The following is a 23205-nucleotide window of genomic DNA, read 5'->3' on the forward strand; positions in this document are numbered from 1 at the left end:
CCCTGCCCACCCAGCCCCTCCCGTTCCGTCCCGTTCCAGCCGCCGCCGGCCCAACGGCGGAGCAGGCCCCGCGCGCCCCAGCCCCCGCCCCCCGCGCTCGCCCCCGCCATTGCGCCCCAGCCCCCGCCCCGCGCGCCCGGGGCGGTGCGCGTGCGCCGTGTCCCCCCCGCCCGGGCGGCCCGCGGGCGCCACCCAGCGGCGCGCGCGGGGAGCGGCGGAGGGAGGAGGGACGCGGCCGCGCTTCCGGTCTCCATTTTACGCCAGCGACAGCGGGGCCGGAGGTCGAGGCGGCGCCGCGGGCGGAGGGGCCCAGCCCGGGCGGGCGCGTTCCGGGTACCGGGCCGTCCCCTCCCGTCTCGGTTCCTTCCCTTCTCCGTGGGTGCGGGCGCACCGGGGGGGAGGGGGGAACCGGCCGGTCCGCGGGGGGCGGGGGGGTGGCGGTTGAGGGTGAGGTGAGGGCGCGCCCGCTGTCCCGGCGGGAGCCCTGTGGCGGTTGTTACCGGAGGGGGGGTGCCGCTGTGTGAGCGCTAAGCCGCCCCTCTTTCTGCTTGCTCCTCCGCGTCTGGCGGGCAGAGCTCGGCCGGTGCCGCCGCCCCGCCCGCGCTGTGAGCGCCAGCACGACCATGGGCTCCCCCGGCCTCCCCCGGAGCGTCGCCCCCGGCCGCTGAGCCCGCCCCGGGCGCCCGGAGCTTCCAGCGGCCTCGTCTCCCAGCGGAGAAGAGCGAGGCGGGGCCGGTCGCCCCTGCCGGCAGCATGGACCAGAGCGTGGTGGATCACCCGGTGACCCTCATCATCAAGGCCCCCAACCAGAAATACACCGACCAGACCATTAACTGCTTTCTGGACTGGACTGTGGGCAAGCTAAAATCTCACCTCTCCAAAGTCTACCCTAGTAAGCCGGTGAGTGCTTGGCCAGCCCTTTGTCTTCTTCTTGTCGGGAAAACTGGCATTGCGGTAACTTGCGGATGGGCGGCCGAGGCTTTCCTTGGGTACTCTGCAAAATAAACAAGAATCCCGCTGCCCAGGAGTTACCCGTGTCAAGGCAGCGCCCGGCTCTCTGCTTTCAGGGAAGTTGGCAACGTAAATAGCTGCGGTTCTGTAGGGTGGCAGAAGATCACAGTGTAGCATCCTGAAAGGCGGTATCACTGAAGGTACTTCTTAATGCTACGTTTCACTCTCTTAGGATCTGGAGTGTAGATATCTCAGTTAAGTGAATTTAAGACTGATTTCTGTAAATGTCAGAGTTCTGTCTAAACCAATTACGATGTGATACATGTAAAGTTACCAACTCTAGTGAATTCACTGAAGTGTGGAATAGATAGATATTTATTCATAATATTATTTGAAACATGCAATTGAGCAATCTCCAGAATTACATCCCCTTTTTTCTTTTTCTCTTTCAAAACCCTTTTTTTTTTTTTTGAGGCTGTGTCGAAAACTCTGCTCTCAGATGTACTGCAAACATATGACAGTTGTGACTGTATTTTGAAATTTAGGATAAAGACCTGTAGCTTTCTTTGTTTCCTGAGGAAAATATGGTTTATTTGTAAATTCTTTTAAGTTCTAAATTTGGCAGTTAAAAAGAGTCTATGAAAAACCATACAGATAATAATAGGAAGATAATACTGCACCTGTTTAGAATGGTGGTCATACAGAACAGTGTACTGGAAATTTTCTTCCAGAAAAACTGTGTAAAGACAGTGACTTTGCCTTCACACTGCAGCAGCATGTGAGGCCTAGACCTTGCTGTAGAAACCAATAGACAAAGATTGCATTTATATTCTAAGTGATTGGTATTCACCTAGTTTGATAGAAGAATTATTGGCATTGATGTTTTGGTTTGGGTTTTTTTTTGGCTGGGGGAGTGTAAAGTAGTAGCTTTGTCTCTCAAAGGTTTCTGCTTTTTGGAGGAGGAAGCAAAGCAGTCAGCAGCTTGGGCTGTGTCACTGGCATGTTGACAGCTGTTAAGCAGTATTTGAGAGTTTGTGGATTTAGTTGTTGCGGTGAGTAATTCTCTGCTGGGAGAGCCTATCTGCTGTGAAAGAAACAAATACGCAACTTGCTGCTTCTTCCTCCTCACTGGAATCTCCTCCTATGACGTATTTGTGTTTAAACACTAGCTTTCTGACTCATGATATTTCTAAATTGGGCTTCTAGGAAGAATCTTTAATGAAGGAGAGATTTTTATATTGCACTGTAGGTTTTAACCAGTAGTAAGTATAATATTACATCTCAGTTTCCTGGAACATCTTTCTTCCAATGAAAACTGATTCCTCAGCTTGCCTCTCGTTATTAAATGACTAGTTCAGAATCCCCAAAATTGTTCTGGGTTAAAGAATGGGAAGTTTCTTTAGTGAAAATTATCTCAGTAATTCCAGTTTAATTTGGATTTACTGTACTTGCAATTAAATTAGTAACTGAACACAGTATTTTCATTTCATAGAACCTTTCAAATTAAAGTAGTAAGATGGGAGAGGAGGAGAGGGTTTCATAGGCTGTCTCCTATGTATAGTAAAATTGAAAAGGTGTATTTTTCGGCTTGATATGTTTTTGATCTTGAGTGCTAACTGCTTTTTCCAAAATTGTTCTAAGTCTTGTGCTTTCAGGAGCAGCCCCTTCCCCCCCCCCCCCCCCCTTTTTTTTTTTTTTCTTTGTAAACCAGATGACTGTCAAAAGCTTGTCGATCAAATTTCTACGTTCCCTGAATATGATAGGTCCTGGAAATAATTTCTATTACATTGCTATTTTAAGAGTGCAGGAGCAATCAGAACACATGCTCTGTACAGGTGTTGCAGTGTTCTTGAAGTTAGGGGCATAAAATAGAAATCAGTTCTTATCACTGCTATACATAGTCATTCCAGTTGTCATGTGTGACTTTTACCTAATCCTCCTATACGCATCTGTAAATTAGTCTGTTAACTGATGGTAACTGTAAACGTTGTCATTAAACTTACAATTTATTAAGAATGTATCTTCAGAAAATGAGGTGGTTAAAATAGGCAAATGAGAAGTTAGGCCTTGAGGCAGTGGTGTTTGTGATTTTTCCAGATTAATTTGTGTAAATGACTTTTAGCTAAAATGAAGTACAGATTCCAAGTATAGGCAGATTTGAATTGGTTTAGTCACTATTAAAGTTGGTATAGTTACTAAAGTCGGTCATTGAATAATCTAAATGGGTTGAAAACAGTATTAGTTTATGGGTCTGTACTAAGGTTCACATTTGTCAGTATTTGTTGCCCCTTACTGGACCAGTTTTTCATAGCTAGAGCGCTGCAGTTAGTGTCCTTAAATCTTTTATGTAAGAAAAGAAAACTTGGAAAATCAACCTGTATGTCTCAATCTAGCAGTTCTTCCCATTCAGTGCATTAACTGCTGCGTTGATTACACCCATAAGCATTCATTTAAAACTGCTGTTTCTCATTTCCTGTAGTACCTGTCTTCTAGCATGTACTTTCCCCACAATTCTCACCAGATGTGGTTGGTTGGATTTTTATGTCCTATTGGAAGAGTGGAGGAGAGGATGAATGACCAAAATAACAGATATCTTGTAGCTAAGACAGGATAGCTCAGAGATCATGTTTCAAGGGAAGTGGCTTCGTTAGCTTAGGTTTGGCAGTTTTGGTAATGTGCTGGGTGTAGCTAACTTGGACTAAGCATTGCAGATGGGGGTCTTACTTGAAAAATGGAGGGGGGAGAAAAAACACTAGCTGTTGAATTCTTAGTTTTAAATACATACCTTTTAGATCATAATCTAAAGACTGTTTTGCATCTCATTCTAAACTTTAGCTTCTGGAATCTTTTTATCTGGTGCCATGTGCTTGCTTTTGAAAATAGGGCCACTCTAGTGTGTTTTTTTCATCAGTTTAGTGTTTGGGCTAGTAGTGAGCATGCTGTTCCTTGAAGCAGGATGTGTGATAGTGAACCTCCTCTGGCAGAGGGATGAGTTGAATGCCTTTTCTGTTTACTTTGGCATATGTGTGTTTTCACATCTGTCCACTCTTCCATCTGCATTTAAAAAATCCCCACATTTCGGAATTCCCAGATGGCTTTCACCCTGAGAATTGCAAGTGATAATCTTGTAGTGCACGGTTAGGTATTTAAGTTATGTAGGGCGTTTTAAGACCTCATCTTCCCCCATTAATACCTGTAACTTAAGGTGATTAACAGTACTCAGTATATGCATAAACCTTTTCTTTTATGGTTTTGTTGGGAGCTGAAAAGCATTACTTAAGGCTATGTAGTAGCTTTGAGGGGTCATTTTAATCTAGCAGTTTCTTCTCAGTAAAGTACTCGTATTAAAAAAATTAATTTGTACTACTTGAGTTTGAGAAGGTATTTAATTAGATGGGGTTGAGGGGAGATTCATGTATAAGGTACTGCAGAGAAGAATCTGAATTTGACCATGAGTGGGACAGGCACTATAGCACTCCGTTGCCATGTTGGATGATGATGCAAAGATTTGGAGTTTGGGTTTTGCTTGTTTTAACTGCTTATCTTCTTGAATTAATCTCCAGATAATCTATCTCAGGACCTAGAAACAAGGTTTCTGGACTTTTCTTCTGGCTCCACTGGTCCTTCTAAAGCAGCAAGTTTCTATTTTACAGGAAATCAAAGTTTTCTGTAGTCTTAATGCATGCTGCAAATTCTTGTTTTTTCTAAGAAGGTCTTTCCCAAATAAGAAATCCAAGTAAGCTTGTGTTCTGTCAGCAGCCTGTTCCTGCTTGAAAGGAGCAACTAAAATGGTATAGTTCAAGAAAACTTAGTCTGATATGAGAGACAAGCATTTTTTTTGTTGTTTTAAACCTAAGTAGAAATAGTACAGCATTTATATTGAATTTATTGCAGTAGTTTATCCATTGGAGCTGCAGATAACTAGTTCCCTGTGTTGTGAAACATAGAAAAATAGTGTATTATGTCACTAATTAAAAATACAGAAAAATGCAGAAGAATATGGAAAATGTTTCTTCAATAGAAGTGATAAACAGTTCTGTACTATATGTGTTAGGTTATGCACTCATTTTTTTAAAAAAGATGTGTGTTTAATCATGATGGCTAGTATGGATTTAGGAAAAACTTTACAACAAAAGCTTTTCAGATTTCATGTGTACTTTTCATAATTATTTGCTTAGAGTATCTATAATTATTTTCTAGTGATATGACCAGATTTCTTCAGGGGGAAAATGTTCTGCAACTTTTCTATGTTTTGCTAATTTATTGGGAAACTGTAAAAGGCTATTGCAAGAAAAAAAAACCCACCTCAAAACTTTTGTGAAAGCTTTTTCTAATTGCAGAGACCTGAATCTTGGGTATTGGTGTCTTACTATTGGGATGAATAAGACTGCAGAGTGGGCAACAGTAGGCTGGGAGAGAAAGAGCAGAGATGTTGTAAGACTAGCTGTTTGCATGATGGGGAAATTCTTCAAATTTTTCATGCTGATAATGCATGTTTGTTCCACTGATGTTAAGCTAGATTTCTTCATTTAGTATTTGCTTATGTTAGTACTTTCTTTCGAGTGATAAATGCTATTGTACTTAGGATGCATGCAGTAGTTAAACTGAACTGATGTAACAGTTGGATTCTCTTTAAAATTTTTCCCATATGCGTGTATATTTAGGAGCATTTTTCAAGCAAAAAATAAAAAGGGAGTTGTTTGTTTATGTAGTTGAAGTATGTTAGTGACCTACTAGTAGTAAGACTACTTAAAACTTTCTGACAGCATAAAGTGAATTGAGTAGGGTTGGGGTTTTGTTTGTTTTGTTTAGCCAAGTAAGCTGCCTATTGCTTCAGTACACTGGACATATTACTGTACACCTGTACCCCAAATTTCATCATTATCTCTTCAGAGTAGACTAGCTAAAAGTTACTACCTTGTGAATAGTGCATCATTTGTTTTTAAAAAATGGAAAATCTTATTTTTGCATTAGAAAGGTATTTTAAAATGTGGGAGTGTAGGACCAGAGGGGGGGGGAAAAGCTTACCAAATTTTGAAGGCTACCTTAAAATAAATTTTTTGCTGCTTCATGCTTTTTAATGCTTTCCTTGTTTCCTCTTCTGTTTATTTTTGTGGGGTTGGTGGAATGGTAGCAGGGAGTAATAACAGAAATTCCTTGTTGAGAAAGATTTTGTGCCCCATTTCTGTGTATTTTAATTATCACTTGATTTTCCTACTGTGTTTTTTTTGTTTGTTTGCCCCAGCCACTTTTCTATCTACTTTTTCAGCAAGTGCCTGGGAATGGGAGCAGGATAAAGAGCAAATCTTTAAAAAGAAAGGAATTTTTGAATATACGCAGTAGTTTTGCTGAGCAGCATTTGCTAATTATGTGGTGTTAATCGTTATAGCACTCTTGCTGAGTGCGTAATAGCAGAATTCTTTCAGAATTTATTTGTGAGTTGGACGTGTGAATTCTCTGAAATGTTTTTAAGGCGCTCTGTTGGTGGTTGGAATCATAAGGAATTTTCATGCCTGCAAATGTTCCTGCTGTACAGATACACAGCTGGAGATAAAAAGCTAAATTCCTTTCTTTGTCCCATCTCCTAGTCTACAAAGGATCAGAGACTGGTGTATTCTGGCAGACTGCTTCCTGATCATCTGCAGCTGAAAGATGTTCTCAGAAAAGTAAGCTTTATATCAACACCATATGATATTTGATCAGCCCCCCCTTTTTGGGAAATAGGAATTTGATGCGTTGTTTAGCTTCAAGTTTTCATTGTTGTATTGACAGATGTAACCATATAATGTTGATACGTTCTGGAAAATGTACTTTCAAGTATCCCATGTATGTAAGATTATGATGCTTGTGGATTGAGGCATGCTTCCAAATGGGTGGGAGAGCAAGTAGGCTACATAAGTCATAAACAAGGGATATGTAGTTTAGAGACAGCTCCTGCTACAACATAAATGGAATTTGTTGGTTTGGGACATAATTTCATTTCTTGTATGTACATAATTCCAAGAACTTACATTAAAATGGCACTTGTGTAAGCAAATTAAGGGTAATACATTTATATGCAAAACCAGAATTCTAAATTCCTGAATGGTTTTGCTGGGAAAGCTATTTGTTACCCTGGTTTTATTTGTCATCTCTTAACTGTTCCTAATGATACTTGAAAGTTTGTTTGTTCTGAAGAGGTTTATTTTTAATTCTGCTGGTTCATCTTGAAAAAAGTAATTTTACTAATCTAACTTTAGATTCTTCAGTCAACATTTAAATAAAATCAAAATCCTGTATACATGCGACATATCATGTAGGAAATCTTGAAGTAAATGCACTTTATTCTCAAATTGCTACAAATAGTTTGGATTGATGCTACCATGTAATAGGGACTTCATTAAGTTCGTAAAGTTCCTGAAGATGTGTAGAATAAGGTAATATTTAGGGCAGATTAAAAAGAACTTTGCTTCAATTTTGATGGCAACAGAAAACATAATGCATTATGTTGAGTAGTCTTTCAGCTCCTTGTAAGTAGATGAGGGTGCATCAGTAGCTATAGTTGGAAAATACTTTAGGTCATTAAACAATTATACAGTTCTTAATCCTATGAAATAGGTAAACTCATACAGTACCAGGGTGTTGATGATGATACTTTTTTGTAACATACTGAGGTAAAAATCAATGTACAGACTGCAAGAGCAGGTGGGTTACATTTTAATATGTAGTATGGAGGAAAGTTTCTAAAGGAGAATAATGCTTTAGTGAAAGTAAGCAACCAAACTTCAGTTTTAAGTATGGAAAAACTGATGCAGAGGAATCTTGACTCTCTGTTGTTACTTTATAATCTTCATTCTGAAATGATTTTGTTACATTGGATTTAACTGTTAACCAAAAATGATTGAAACTTACTATATATAGGTTTACTACAAAAGTGGAGCTGGAGTACTGCCAACCAGTATATATCCTGTACCAATTAAAAAATTAAAAAAAAGTATTTATATAACTTACCTCCAAGCTTAGTTTTGCTGGTTGAGGACAAAATGAAACCTGGATCCCTTGAATTCACTTGGCCTGCTTAGAGCAGAGTAGTTTTAGGAAGCACGCTTTCAGACCTTACTTGTGTACTAGAGCAGAAACTTTTCCTAACTAATGTCTTCCTTCAGAATACAGGAGCTATATTTGACTTTAAAGGCATTTTAGTAGCTATAGGCCTTGGGTTTAGTTAAATTCACTGACTTTAAAAACATAATCATCGGTCTTAAGCACAAAGTTAAAAATTTGTGTTGGAACAAGAGGAGTCTTTTGTGCTCAAGGTTTTAAGAGCTTTTGGAAAAAAGATATGATTACTCTTTAAGTTCAGTCACATTCTCTGCCACGTTCTTCCCACTTGATTAGCTATAAATTCCTAATATCTGAGGTTTTACTAAATCTCTTGATTTAGCTTTGTGATACTTGCTCATTGATACTGAGAGGTGTCATTTTGCCGACGTAAAATACGTTGAGGCTATAATTTGTGGCACTCTTCAGGCACAGTGATGTTCAATGTGCTATGTATAAATAGAAATATATTGAACTGTCACATTGAATAAAGCTGTACACTGTAAGCTTAAAAGAAGTTTAACTTCCTTTCCCTTTCCAAGTGGCATAAGTTCTCACCTAGGAAGAAGGTAACTGGTCAGGTTAAAGGCTTTTGATGTGGTCAGAACACTGATTGCCTGTGTGCAGTGCTCTCTGATCATTGCTTACTATCACCATCTGGTAAGAAATTACACTTAATGTAATAGGCTGTGCTTGGGGCTAGAAACTGGTATGTGTGTAGGAGTTCAAATGAATGTGGATATGGATAGGCTATGCTAGCAGTAATGCACACTGGTGTATAAAAGCAGTTATTCAGTCTTCTTTATTCCTAAAGGTTAAAACTTAAAAGTGAATAAACCTATGTGTCTTAAGTTTCTTAGTAGGTTTAAAAAAAAACTCCAAACCTGGTATTTCTAAATGTCATCTCATGAAAAACTGCAGCTTGACTGCATCACGCTGATTTCAGAAGAGGACTAGGTGGCTTTTGTGGCTTTTCTTTAAAATTTGGTTGCTGAGGAAGCTGTCATGTGCAACTTTACGGTCGTAGCTGCTCTTGTTGCTATGGCTGTATGAGCTTCAGGCATGCTGGTGTAACGGGGTGTCTTCATTTGGTACAGGGCAAGAGCTTCAGATTGAAGTTGTTGTGGCGTCCATGTTAGTGTGTTGTGGGGCAGCATATTCATGAAGAATTGGCATGGGCTGATTACTTGCATGCTGACATGGCTTCAAGTGATGCCACTGACTTGCTTCCTTAATTTCATATATTTAGGAGTACTCGGGTCCCATCTAGTACTTTGAATAGCGTTGCCTGAGTGTGGAATATCTGCAGGTTAGACTTGAGCCAGGCTTAGGCTGGAGTGAGGTGGAGGCAATGGCTGATACTTTTTTTTTTTTTTCTTTTGTCGTGGTTGGCTTGTGGAACTCCAGTGCCTACATTTTTCATTTACCCTGATGCCTTTATTGAATAACACTCTTCGTTAGATCTCAGTGCAAATGTAAGCATTCTTAACTTTAGGAAACAGAGCCCTGTAAAAGGTTTGAGATTTTTCCAAAATAAAGTCAAAGCTTGTGATAGACTACCTCATGTTTCTCTGTGTGGTCCTCCATTGGTTCCGCTATACTGCGGTTCTAGGGAAAATTGGGAGTAAGTGAATGTTCAATATGTTCTTGCGGACAGCTGCTAAGAAAGCACAAGTTGTGAAACAGTAGGTTTCTCTTGTGCTAGGCTCAAGTTTTGTTTTATGGTCTCTTCATTTTGTATAACGTTTCTTTACTGATTGCAAATGCAACTTTGAAAGTGGATATTTAAAGATGGCTTTTGCTTGTAAATGTTTCAAATATTGTTGCTTTAGCTTTTCAATTTCTTTAATTTTTAGCAAGATGAATATCATATGGTTCATCTGGTATGTACTTCCCGGACACCCCCAAGTTCTCCAAAACCCAGCACCAGTAGAGAAGGTCACGGAGCTTCAACCTCCAGCAGTAGCTCAGTGAGTTTTTTTTTGTTTCATACATAGGATGTGAATTTCCTCTACACTGAGGAAGGTTTCCAAGACTTAACTCTTAAAATTTGACTGTAAAATAGTGTGGTGAAGGTTGAGCATGCCATATGAGTTTGTACAATTAGACTTTATTATTTAAGGGTGCCACTTTATTTAAACAAAGATGACCTTTTTTAAAAATTGTAACACAATTGTGTTTATTAGATGATAAAGCACTTTTTCTAAACTCTTCTTTTTCACACTTCATTGAAAAGTAAATTTTCCTTTCCATATTGCTGTGTCTTTGGCAGAAATTGAGCAGTGTATTCAGTTGAAAAAAAACCCCAAACCAAAAAAAACCCCAACAAAACAATGAACACTAAACTAAGTTCTGATTTACTTTGTGTACCCCTGAAGAGAGACCAGTCAAATTAGTGCCCTTGTGAGACAGACAGGGGCAGCCTGGCCAGTGTTCATTCTGCTTGACAGGAATTGGCCAGTATTTATGCAATTAGCTTCAAGGTAGTTGTAGTGTCTGTAAGACAGAAGTAAAAAGTGTTCTTAAGCTTTTATTAAAGGTGTTCACAAAACACTTTTGTTTAGGGTGTTTTGAGTGTTTTCCTCTTCACGCCCTGCAAAAATGATGTTCTTTGGTTGTACTCTGTTTTGACAGTAGTGCAGTAAATGTTTCTGTTGATGACTTAGTTGTCATTACCAACTCCAGAAAAAGCCAAGAGAATTACAGTAGTATCACTAAGCGACCCTTGAAGGTTAGTCAGAAAGGAATGTGTACATAATACCATTGTAGGTACTTTTCATCTGTGGTGTGTTGATTATCAGCATATGGGAAATACCCTTCCAGTAATAAGCTGTCTGTCTTCATTCTTTTGTTGATAGCATATTGCTTCAGACTGCTACGTGACAGTCAGAAACACAAGCAGTTTAAGTGATAGTAGAGAGTGGACAATGGTTAAGTCATCTTTTCAAAGGCTGTATTTAATATCTCTATTTGCAAGCAGGACACAGGGGGCCACCTTTGTTTTATTGTTTTATTGCTATGTAGATCAGTTGTAAATATTGTATTTACATGACTGTATTAATGACTGCTTAAAGCAGTCAGTATACCCAGTGTTAGGTTCGTAATACTTTGAATGGAGAACCTAAACCCAAATCTTGAATGGCCTTTATTCTTCCTTTTTTTTTTTTTTGTTTCCTCCCCACTGTCTAGTGGTAGGTTTTTCTTGTTTTCCTTTGTAGGGGGAAATGTGCTAGTGATGTCTTAAGTAACTGCACCTCTTCGCTTCCTGAGTTGTCAAAAGTTGAAGAGGAGTTTCTACTGAGTAAACATTACAGTAATGCTTAGCAACAGATCTTGGGGATTTATTTAAACTAAAATAATGCATCTCAATGGCCAAATTGCAGTCTAGTTACGGTCACAAATAATCTAGTACAGTCAGCTGTTAAATATTAAGCTGTTAACCCTGTTCCAGGGTTAATTATTGATCTTGGAAAGCATTGAAGGTCTGACCATGCTGGTTTTAGGTGTGGTTTTGGGAGCCTAAGCAGTTCCTAGCTATTTCCCTATTCCTACCCCCTGCCCCCTCCCAGCAGTGAGCGCAGCAGTTTGTATTGGGGAACTGGCACAGTGAAGAGGATGATGAGTAGAAGGGGAAACTGAAGGACAGAGGAATGATATTTTAAGTCACTGCAGACACTGTTGTCTCCGAATATAGTCATATCCTGAGGTTACTTTTGTTAATGATAGCTACTAGAATTTTTGTTGCTGCTAAATATTCTTTTTATTTAAGCTTTAGTTTGGTTCAGCTTTTTGAAACTGATTCCAAGTGACTTGTGGTTTTCTCTGGGACCTATCAAGTGTTGAGTCTTTCTGAAAACTTCACTACTTTTTATATGTGCACCTGAGTGCAATTTTGAATTTCTGCTTTTACTAAAGGCTTGCCAGAACCAATAAAACCCCAGAAGACCTGCCTGGTGCTTATATTCTCAGTAAAACTTGTGACAAAACATGAAAGCAAATAGTTTTTTAAGGCACAGTTGTAAATCATGTAACTGTGGCAAAAAGATCCCCAACCTCAACTATATTTGTTTTTAAGAATTTAGATCATTCTGGATCAACTGCTGCCTCACCCACAAACCAAGAACCTTCATCTACATCTTTGAACACTAGTGCAGATGGAGTGAGGCATCGTAATCTTCCACAAGCACAAAGCAATCCTATACCAAGCCACCAGTTCCCTTATTTAATGCAAGGGTAAGTGAGACTGAAGCAATTCTCAGTTCTTTGATACTCTTTAAAGTACTTTAAATGTTCAGGTACAAATATGTTTGTTTCACTGTCTGTAAAATTATTTGGCTAGTTCATCTTGAAGTGTTTTACGTTAGAAACATTTTGCATATGAACATTAATGTTTTTAGCTAGGACTCTGTCAAAGAGTAAGTGTTCTTAGTGCACCCTTCAGGCTGTGTTTTGTTTGGTTTTTTTTCTTCATGCTTTCTGCCCTCAAAGTGCAGCTTGTAATACTTATCTACTGGATATAGTTGGTAATGTGGTTGATAAAATTATTGCTTCTGATTGCTTTTTCTAGTCCTTTATTGTAATTGTCAGCACTAAATTTTTACCAGAATATGATGGTTCTTAGTTCTTAACACAAAAGAGATGTAACTCTTCACTTCTCCATATTGGATTCAACTGCATAAATGATGAGGTGTTTGAGTACATGTATGTACTTGTCTATCTGCAACAATTTTAAAATATTTTCATACATACTAATGAAATGTAACTAGTGTACAATTCTAGAGCAGATCTGTTATTACATGACTTCCAAAATTTTTTTTCTTAAAAAGCAGCTTTAGCAATTTTTAACCCACATGACCTTTGCAGCTTCTTAAAGGTTTTTTTGTATTGTATTCTTCCAAGGGGAAAATGGGAGGATAGTGCATTCTGAGATAATACCTCTCATTTCCTCAGGGAACACTTTAAAGATTTCTTTCTGGCAAGGCATTCTCCCAGTACTGCATAGATTCTAGAGATTTTCTTTGGAGAATGTTTAAACAAACTGTGGACCTGCGAACAGTGAAAATTGTTTCTGTCACTGGAAAGAAAACAGATATCAAGAACTTGTTGAAAACTTAGTAGTTTCAGTTCAATTTACATGCTTTCTTGTTGAGTTAGCCTAGACTTAACTAGTCTTACTAGTTTTAATCCTGAATTCCTTCAAGTCCTTTTTATTTTTGTATCTGAAATGTTCTGTCAAGGAAAAAACCTGCCTTCGCAATGGGTGGAGCACTTGGGTTATCCTGACTGCGTGCATCTTCGCAGAAGTGGTTTTGCTTGTCTTTGTGACAAAAGCTAGGTGACAGTAAGTTGACTGTCAAGACTGCTGTTTGGTGTAACGTAGATTAATTCTGGAAGCAATTTATTCTGTGGTGCAAATTACTAATCTGTAAGAAGTTTTAATGTTTTTCTAATTAGCTTTTCATGTAAACAGAGTGAGTTTTTTGTCAGTATGCATGGTGAATTGAATAGGTGAAGGAACTTCAAAAAGGCAACAGAACCATTGGTCAGTCTTCTAGCTGAAATAATTCCATTAAAATACAGTGGGAATCGTGAATTTGAAAGACTTTACTGTGTTTGAAAGAGAAACTTAAAAATAAAAATTCCAAGTCTGCGTCTGTATTAGCAAGTAATGTGGATCGAGAGGAGTGGATCTGTAGACTGAAAGAGATGCTGAAAACCTGACATCAACACTGCACATATTTCAGGGGTTTCAGTCTTATTTGGGCTACCTCTAGCTTGGTCACCAGGAATAGGTGCCTATTTGTGGCTAAGGTGCATTAGCAGTGCGCCTAAATTGCATCCTTTAATTTAGTGTAATCCAAAAGGAATCCAGATGGTGATCCAAGAGCATTCTGTGATGCAAACAAAACTGTAGTAAGAGGAAGTGACTGGAGATTTGCTTCAGAAGTCCATTCGTGATCTGAACAGAAATGCCAAAATAAATGAACCCTAAATAATCTTAGGCCCTTTTTATAAAAAGTAATTTAATGGAATGCTGTCAGAACTTAAGGTAGATCTTTGTCAACTGCTGGGTACCGTGGTGCTCTGCTCAACTCCAAATAGTGTGTGCCAGGACCTGCTGTAGTCTGCTGTCTTGAGGAAACCCTTTTTAATGCTTTTAGTGATCTTCTCAGATGTATCTGGTTTTGCTTCAGACAGCTGCTGCTTGTATTCCAGCAATAAGAAATGCCTTCTGTGTTTTAGCTGCTCTCTTAAACGTCATTTGGGGCAAAGAAATCCAGCTTTAGTGTAATTTATACAGGGACTGAGGCTTGTTAGGAACAGTGAATATTTGTAGCTGGAATCTGTGTGACTTTGTGGATTTTTCTTCCTGTTCCATGACCAGACCCACTTAATCTAGCTGCATGATAGGCTTTACTGATGGGCAAAAGGTCTTCAGATGTTTGAAAACACATGTGAGGGTCAGTTTTCTTCAGTGTTTTGCAACACTTAATTTCATTAATGAACTTGTACAAATAACCACCTAACATTCGTGTTACTTATGGTTTTGATTGTTTCTCAGTTGCTGATAGAAAGCCTTAGTATGCAAGTTGAGTATCTTTTGGGAAAACAGCTCATTCAGATTGCTAAAATGTTATAGAGAAAGCAACTTAAAACTTTCTGTTGCTTTTGAGCTGTTGTACATGCTATTTTCTAAAAACCTAGACTTGAGGTGGGACTGAGCAAATAGCTTGTATCTACCAAGTTAGTCTTTTGAAGTGGAGAGCAAGTGCAGCATTGCCTGCTCCTGCGGACTTAGTCATGGATCAGGGCCCCATTGTGCTACGCAGCTACAGACAGAACAGGTGGGCTCAGTCCTGAAACGGCTTGCATTTCAGATTGGAGGGTACTTGGAAGCTGTAAACAGACAAGGAACATCAAGGCAGTGAGATTATTTGTCAAGTGTGGGCAGCCTATCTAGTGAAATGTTTTTGTATTGTGTGTATATAGTACTGCTTGAAAGTGAACAACAAAATGACATATGACAGCACACAGTATGTTCTACCACGTAAATACCTTGCTTCTTCAGTAGCCTTGTCTTGCAGTATTTTTTTCTTAAGGTAGCAAATAACATAGTGGAGGATATTGAAATGTCACTTGATGTTGATATCTCAGGCTCATGAGATGAGCCCTAAATGAGATGCCTTTTTGGGTCAAGGTCACTAAACAAATGCAGTTGTAGTCAGTGATGCAGATGACAGAGATTGGGCTTTTAAGTCTGAATTAAAAGGCCTTACTTTTCCGCTAGGGGTGAGCAGTGTCTTCATGATGACACTAGCTAACTAGTCTGACTTTATCCTCAAATTGAATCCCAGTTTAGGTGTCTTCTATAGACCAGAAGTAATAAAGGTGAGCTTTCTAGCCATTTAAGGGCTAGCATGCCTCTTTCAGAATATTCTGAAGCTGCCTCTACCATTTGAATCTTAAAAAGTTTTCTGACTTACCTAACTGTTCTTCTGCAGTCTGCTGTGCTTTGTTCTCCAGTCCTGGAATGCCTGTGACTATCCAGTTTGTTTCTCTGCTCTTGTGCTGTTGCTGCCATTCTTTTGAAATACTTTGCTTCCTGCCTCTTCCTCCTCCCTTTGGAAAAAGAGGAGGAGAAAGCATGTGCTACTTCCCTTTTTCTTCTAACAGCAAGACGGCTTGCTTTGCTGAGAAGAGCCTCTTCCTTTGGAGAGGTTCTCACTGAAATACATAGTTTTTGTTTGGAGTTGTTCCTGAATTTCATAAGCTAACTTAATACCCTAGCAGCTGTAATAGCTGTGTAATTGACAGCAACTGTGTTGTTCTGATTTTTGATGAGCAAACAAAATACTGCTGTGCTATTTGGCATTGTGAGCCAGAAGCCAGTTCTTAAATGTTGGTGTCTTATTTTTTTCTCATTAATGGAGTGAGATCTTGAACAGGTGTGTTGTGCTTCTCAAAAAGTCACATCTAGAAAAGCCGTGGGGGAAAAAACCACAACCAGCAACAATAACAACCCCCCCCACCAAAATATTTAAATGGGAAAGGAAAGAACATGATGCAACTGAAACCTTTTCTAGTTTGTCTTGGTTGACTGGTTTCTTAATCTACATCAAGAAAGCAACTTTTGAAAGAGTTTGGAGGAAAGTAGGGGTTTAAATCCTGCAATATTTGTAAAAGTTGTGCCAATAGCTCTCCCTCACAGATACAAGGCCTCTCAACTTTGTTGAGCTCATCTTAGCGGTTTCAAAGAAGAACCCTAGAATCTGTAACTGATGAGAAAAAAATTGGTGAATTTCTGCAGGACTTGGGCAAGTTTAGTAGCATTGCTTATTGGTGACTGAGCTGGAGAAATAGGTGTCGTTGAACAGAGAGTGGTCCTGTCTGTTCACATCCCCATGTAATGTTCTACTTGCTTGAAATTGAGACATTGCTCAGTGATTTGTCACACCAAGTGCTTAATGACACCCATGTAGAATATTTGAATCATCTTTACATTTCGAGGGTCAGATGTTTTGTGAGGTTCAGTGTTCTGTTAACTTTGGAGGAGTCTTACTTCTCTAAGTGTTTGCCAGTTCAGGGGTTAGAACAACATGTTCTTAAACCTTGCAGTTAAAAAGATAAAAGCGTGATTGATGTTTTTCAATAGCAGATGGACAGCTTTGCTGTTTGAATGTGTTAATTATGCATAAATAAGTAGCATCAGCAGGGCTGCCCATTCACCCTTGCAATTTTTGAAAGAAACCTAGAGTATTACCTGTGATTATCTTAGTTTGTATGTGGTATCAGGAAAGTAACTTTTGCTTCCCTGCCCTCCTTCTGCCCCCAGCCCCAAACTATTATAAAAGCAGGTTATGACTAAATACAAACAGTTTTAGCAGAGTTCATGGAGTTGCATGGCAGGCTCTTGTCCAGAATTATAGTGAAATACTTATTCATGTGTAACACGGAAAAAAAGATTTTAATGTCTTCCATCTTTCTGGGCATGTCTTGTATATCTGAATGCCTGGTAGACTAATGAAATCTCTTGATGATATCTTTGCAGGGAGTGCCTTACTTAGGGAACAGCTGTAGTCTGCAGTGCAATTACAGCAGTCTCAGCTTTTGCTACCTGCAGTCTGAATAAGCTTTTCTTCATGCTTTATACTCTCATGCTGTCCTGAAAGATGTCCTGGTTTACTGCAGTTCACTACATCAAAATCTTTGGGGAAAGAGTTGGAAATCTTGCCAAAACATGCTATATGCTCTAGGAGGTAAGAGAGGCTAAGAAGTTTAAAAGCAGACAAAACCAAACCTAAAACTTACATATAGGAGCTTTATCTCTCTTGCATGTGAACCAGAGTTAAAAGCCCATAGGGAGGAGAATCAAAATATGCTCAAAATATTGATGGGGGGTGGGGGAGTAAATAATTTACAATGTTCTTAGTTGCAATCTTCAGAAGCTATTGCCTTTGCTCATGTTCATTTCTTCTTGTCTTTGATCACAGTGGTATTTCAGGTATTGCTTCTAAAAGAAAGCTGTAGAAGATAGTAAGGTTTCCCTTTACAGCTTCTGCAGCACCTAAGGGTGACCTCTGAACTTGAAAGGAATTGTATGGAAGAATTTCTCCCGTTATAAACAATTAAAAAAAAAATTCAACATGGTTTTGTCCCAGAGGTGCAGCCAGTGACAGATTTCTAAGTAGAAAAAACATAAATCCTCTTTCTGTAGAAATAACTTTGCTTATTAATTTGTTGTATGAAAGTACAGTGCTTTTTTGGAATGGGTTGGATGTTCTCGCTACCTGTTGTTTCAGTGTCATTTCAGTGCATTATTGTAGGGGGACAAATGAGAAGAAAAATGCTACTTTAATTGTTTGGTTTTTTTTAATATTTAGGGCATTTTATAAATGTGGCAGTTTAGAACTGAGTGTTTTTCTTTAACCTTTTCTAGCAATATAGGCAGCCAATTTCCAGGCCAAGGTGTTCCTGCTGGATTTTCTATGTATCCTGCATTCAGTCCCTTACAGATGATCTGGTGGCAACAAATGTATGCACGTCAGTACTACATGCAATAGTAAGTCTGCATTATCTTGGGTAGTACTGAGTTACACTAATGAAAGGAAGATATTAAAAAACTTAAATATTGTGTGCAGGATCAAAATTTATGTGTTTATTTTGTCTGGATATGCTGTTTTACACTCAATTTTGTCCAGCAAATTAGGAAATCTAGTTTTGGATTGGAATTAATACACATCAAAACAAACTGCATTTTCCTTTAAAGCTTTACTTATTAATGTATTACATCTGAAATTTTGTTTTTATTAGTGTAGAAAAAAAGACAAGAAAAGGCTTAGGAATTTTGGTGCATGTTTTTTGACAAACCAGTTTTATGTTTAAATTTTTAGCCAAGCTGCTGTTTCAGCCCAAGTGACTTCCAGCTCTGAGCCAGTGAGATCTGCAGTTGCCCAGGCTGTAAATTCAGAACACGCTCCTGCAAATGAGCCTGCAGCAGTGCCAAATGTAGCCGTCCAGGAAAACAGGCCTGTAAACCCAAATGTTCAGATGAATGCACAGGGTGGCCCAGTAGTGAATGAGGAGGACTTCAACCGGGACTGGCTGGACTGGATGTACACGTTCTCTAGAGCAGCGATTCTTCTGAGCATTGTATACTTCTATTCTTCTTTCAGTCGATTTGTCATGGTAATGGGAGCCATGCTGCTGGTTTATTTGTGAGTACAACGGTTGAGTACAGCTGCAGGTCTGAAATGTGGAGTATGGTGCTAACGTATAATCAATTTAAACTGAGAAATTACCCAAATGCAGAAGTTCAGGCACTGCTCCTTTACAGTATGATGTGTTTTGTTTTGTTGGTTTTTTTTTTTAAATATTCAAACAAGTACAGAAGCTGACATAAAAATTGGATTCTCATAACACTTTTACAGTAAGCTGGATACCACTTACACCCGAAACACAGTGCTCCTAAATATTGGTGATATTAACAGACCAGTATTACAGAAAAATAGAATTTTGGACTGGAAATTTAAAAGTGGGGCTGACGAAAGGGAAGTTCATGGAAGTCAAACATCTGCTCGACCTAAACATAAAACTCTTACCACTTGGATATAAAAGGAAAATCACAGAGCTAAGATAAGTTATTTTTGAAAAATGAATTAGGGGATTTGTGCGTGAGTTGTTAGGTAGAGTTAAGGTAGTTCTACTGTAATGGTGAGTACCAGATCTGGTAGAATTGCAGGGACCTAAATATTTTTTTTACAATATATCATAAAGACTTAAGCACTCTGTTATTAAGAAATACCAGTACAGTTGTCATCACATATATAAAAATAGTTCAGTGATGTAAATAGAAATGGAAATCAGCAGTAATGCTTGATATTTTGAACTGATGTCATTCATTGAGAATTTCATTATGTTGTAGTCTCAGTCCTCGCAAGGACTGTTCTGTTTCTCATGCACATGTGATAGTTGAAATCAGAGTATAGACACTTGAAAGTTTATTTACAATGGTAACATGGTTCAAGCCTTAGCTGAAACTTACATTCTCTTTTTCCAGAGAAAATAAACTTTAAAGTATGAAGACTAAGGCTCTCTGAAAATTAATATAACTTAAGTACCTAAATTTGGGGAGGAGACCCAACAAAAGTATTCTGCGTATTTAATCACCTAATCATGGTAAATTAATAATCTTCTGGGACAGAGGGCTATGAACAGCACTTATGAAACTTAAAAGAACAGCTCTTTAGCAAGACTCTTCTTAATCCAGATGTCAAAGAATAGCCATTTGATCTAGAAGTAAGACTTACAGAAAAATATGCATACCTTCATTCATTTCAAAGTACTTGAAGAATTCGCTACGGTAGTTCACTAAAGCAGAAAAATCTTTTTGTTCCTTTCAAAAGAGAGGTTTTCAGCTGTTCTGCTTTCTTACATAGGCACCAAGCTGGATGGTTCCCCTTTAGACAAGAGGGAGGCCAACAACAGGCAGCCAATAATGTGGAAGTGAACCGTGATGGCCAGCATGCAAATAATCCGGATCTTGAAGAGATGGTAAGTAAGAGCAGACATGTCTTTTGAGACTCCTATGTATTATACTGCAAAGCATGCTGTAATGCCTGGACAAAAAGTCAACTTTTATGAAACATAGCCAGCTTAAACAGAGAGCTTTCAGTATTGTCCTCAGTGTTTAAATTCTGCTGCTTAAATTCTGTATTTTTCTAGTCTGACAATTACTGATTGGCTCTACTTCAGTCACAGACTTTCTTCGTGCTAGTTACTCGTCAGGAGGTTGTTCTCAGAGAAGTTACTTAATGTAGGAAGATACTGCTGGTTACCTTATGTCAAGGCTCTGAAAAGCGGCAGTTGAATGGCTTCAATTTCTGTTTTTAAAGGAACGACTTATGGATGATGGGATTGATGAAGACAGCGGAGAAGATGCAGGTGAAGATGCCAATACAGAGCAGCAGCCTGGATTTATGGCTTCTGCTTGGTCCTTTATCACAACCTTCTTCACATCACTCATCCCGGAAGGGCCTCCACAGGTTGGCAATTAAAAATGGAAAAGGAACTGTCAGGCAGCCTCAGTAGCCATACATAGAAGTGGAGCAGATTCTAGAGTGTGTTTTAAATACAGTGCAATTTCTGAAACTCTATAATGTTACCTTTTTGATTATGGTGTACAAAAATGTGTATTTTTTTCGGCTTTCTCATGCATTGAACATTTTAAGCACAAGTGGACTACTAAATGCTTTCTTTAAGATTCTTCTTTTTCTGAAGAATAAAATGTAAAGATATTGGTCTTCCATGTTTTATTTTAATTTCATATGTGTATTATACGGAGGCAAAAAGCTTGTACTTAAGCTGCACCATTACATCTTTAAAGAGCTGTTAAAAGTAGAAATGTTGACGGACCTTTCCAAATGCTATCTATTCATCTGAATATCATTAATGTATCATGCCAGTTTTATGCAGGGTATGAATTACGGCTTGAGATTAGGAGTTTACATCATTCCTGAAAGAATGCTGTGAACACAAGGATTACGTGTTAATGGCGTATTGTCTTCACACCACAAAATCCTAAGCCTCTTACACATTTAGAAAGGTAAAAGCCTTCTCTTGAGGCTATACTGAAGTTCATTAAAGTCGAAGATGTTTGACAGCTCTTCAAAGACAATTGACAGTGATGGGATAAACCTTAAATGTTTGATACATACAGTACTTTTTAAGAAAAATATAGCTGTACCGGGGAAAACCATGTACATTAGGGTTTTTTAATAAAAATTGTTACGGTTAACTCTTTTGGATGTTTGTATGCATACTTGAATGCAAACAGCTAAATAGTGCATCATTAAGGATGAAAAATATGATGATTTGAGTGGAATAAAGTTGTTATGGTGGCATTACTGATATTGACTGAAGTGGTGTGTTTGTAGCAGCACATACACAGTTGCGGGTGTGATCTGAACAGCAGGATATTGGTATTCTTAATTAACCCAATTAAAACTAAGAAAAGGAAGATTGTACATGAGGTAATAGCACAGTGCTACTGTCAGGCTTTTGGCTGCTTTCTTTAGATTTTAGTAATAGTCAAAAGTTTTATATTTGGTTTTGTTCCTAATTGTGAAGTTACCATGTGCTATCTAACTTAGAATCTTTGCAGCCATTTTTCCTACAACCAAGAGAAAGCCTGTCCAACTTCCTAATTTCCAGATAACAGGTCAAAACTTTTAAATAGGTCTGAACAAGTGAGAAATAGGGGGTTTATATTTTGCTTGTTCATGACTGCTGAAGCTATGCAGCGAAGTTTTGAAACTTAAAAAATTTTCTTTGGGTTTATACTCTGAATTATCTATCACGATTTCTAGGCCTTATTGAAAGTTGACTCAATTGGAAAAAATAGATTTGAACAATGGTTTTTGAGTTACAAAAGAATTCTTATTTACAAATCTGTAAGAGGAGAAATATAAATGTAAGTCTTTTATAAATGTGATTTTACTTGCTTTAAAGGCAGTAATGATGAATAAATAATGTTTAATTAGTGTTTTACTCCCATGTTACTATGGAGAGCTGCTGTCAATTTAGGTTCTTTACTGCATAAACATAAAATGCATAGACCTTGTTGAAGAAATTTTACTCTTTTAGTTTGGTGGGTGGATCTAACTTGACTAATATTTAAGAACCATTACAAAAATGTACACTTTTAAAGGAATGGCACAGTGTTAATCTTGGATATCGTTATACTTATTTCTGGAATGTGTTGAAGTTTCATCTGTTTGACCTGTGTGTTCTTCCTGCCACTTTTCCCAAAAGTTCGCTGTTCTTTTTGTCCTGGGGTTAGTGTATTTGTAAGTTGTGTAGTTACAACCTGCTGGTATCCAGCTGCTAGTTGCTTCTTGCTGTCATGGTTGCTGTTCTGAGTTTCCAGTTTTTTCTGTGCTGTAGGAAGCAGTTGATGGTAGCCCTCTGCTGTGAGCAGGCTAGATGAAGAAAGTTGCCATTACCCTGTTCGCCCTGATTTTGGTTAAAGAACATGGAATTGTTACTGCTTGTTCCTATCTGGAGAAGGAGAAATCTGTTTATGGGTTACACAAGGTTGAAATAATGAAATGGGAGATCCTGGCAGTTGGTTAGATATTGAAGGAGATGCTCTGAGATTTTTTTTTAACTAGATTGTAGAACTGGAGCAATGAGTTGAAGAGGCCAGACTTATGTGAGAACATTTTAAGGTCACTGAAACCTTCCAGCATCCAGAACCTTCCCAAGATCCAAGGAAGGAAAAGCAAAATGGTGGTTATTGAGGAAAATGAGTTGAAGTAAGAAAGAGATATGAAGCATCAGCAAAAACTAGTGAAAGAGTTGGAGGCAGAGGAAAGCCAATGGGAGGAACAAAGATAACAGAAAGTGTGATTGTGAATAAATATGAGGCATTGAAGAGCAGACTGAGGCAAGAGAGGTGCATTTTTTTTTTTCCTTAGTAAAGGAAAGAATTTGATGAAAACCAGTCAGATCAGGTCTTTGTTTTATGGGTTTCTGAGCAATTCATGTGTAAATTGAACAGCATGAAATATGCAACAGGGTGATGATGGAAATGAAAACCCTAGGAAAACAGTTGCTTTTTCTTAGTGCATCCTTGGAGGAACTGTGCTATAGCATAAAACAAAACGCCATTATGTG

The 23205-nt window shown here is 38.6% G+C and overlaps 1 protein-coding gene across 5 annotated transcripts; it reads left to right on the forward strand.

Annotated features, from left to right (window-relative positions):
* The first annotated feature begins 211 nt into the window (after positions 1–211).
* HERPUD2 (HERPUD family member 2) lies at positions 212–21438 on the forward strand. 5 transcript variants are annotated; one of them, XM_055805222.1, is made up of 9 exons: positions 212–333; positions 574–900; positions 6540–6617; positions 9888–10001; positions 12107–12264; positions 17969–18091; positions 18423–18746; positions 19968–20082; positions 20424–21438. In XM_055805222.1, exons 2-9 carry the CDS (start codon positions 754–756, stop codon positions 20583–20585), a joined length of 1221 nt encoding a protein of 406 aa, XP_055661197.1. In that variant the 5' UTR covers positions 212–333; positions 574–753; the 3' UTR covers positions 20586–21438. The 5 variants fall into 5 exon arrangements, with proteins under 5 accessions (XP_055661197.1, XP_055661201.1, XP_055661202.1 ...); XM_055805224.1 differs by having other exon boundaries at positions 231–375; XM_055805225.1 differs by having other exon boundaries at positions 232–379.
* The last annotated feature ends 1767 nt before the right edge of the window (positions 21439–23205 follow it).

This window comes from Falco peregrinus, chromosome 5 (assembly GCF_023634155.1).
Source record: "Falco peregrinus isolate bFalPer1 chromosome 5, bFalPer1.pri, whole genome shotgun sequence".
NCBI lineage: Eukaryota > Metazoa > Chordata > Aves > Falconiformes > Falconidae > Falco > Falco peregrinus.

Coding starts and splice junctions, on each gene's coding strand:
- HERPUD2 (XM_055805222.1), top strand. CDS start 754: ATGGACCAGAGCGTGGTGGATCACCCGGTGACCCTCATCATCAAGGCC. Junction 901..6,539: donor AAGTCTACCCTAGTAAGCCG/GTGAGTGCTTGG, acceptor CCCATCTCCTAG/TCTACAAAGGATCAGAGACT. Junction 12,265..17,968: donor TTCCCTTATTTAATGCAAGG/GTAAGTGAGACT, acceptor AACCTTTTCTAG/CAATATAGGCAGCCAATTTC.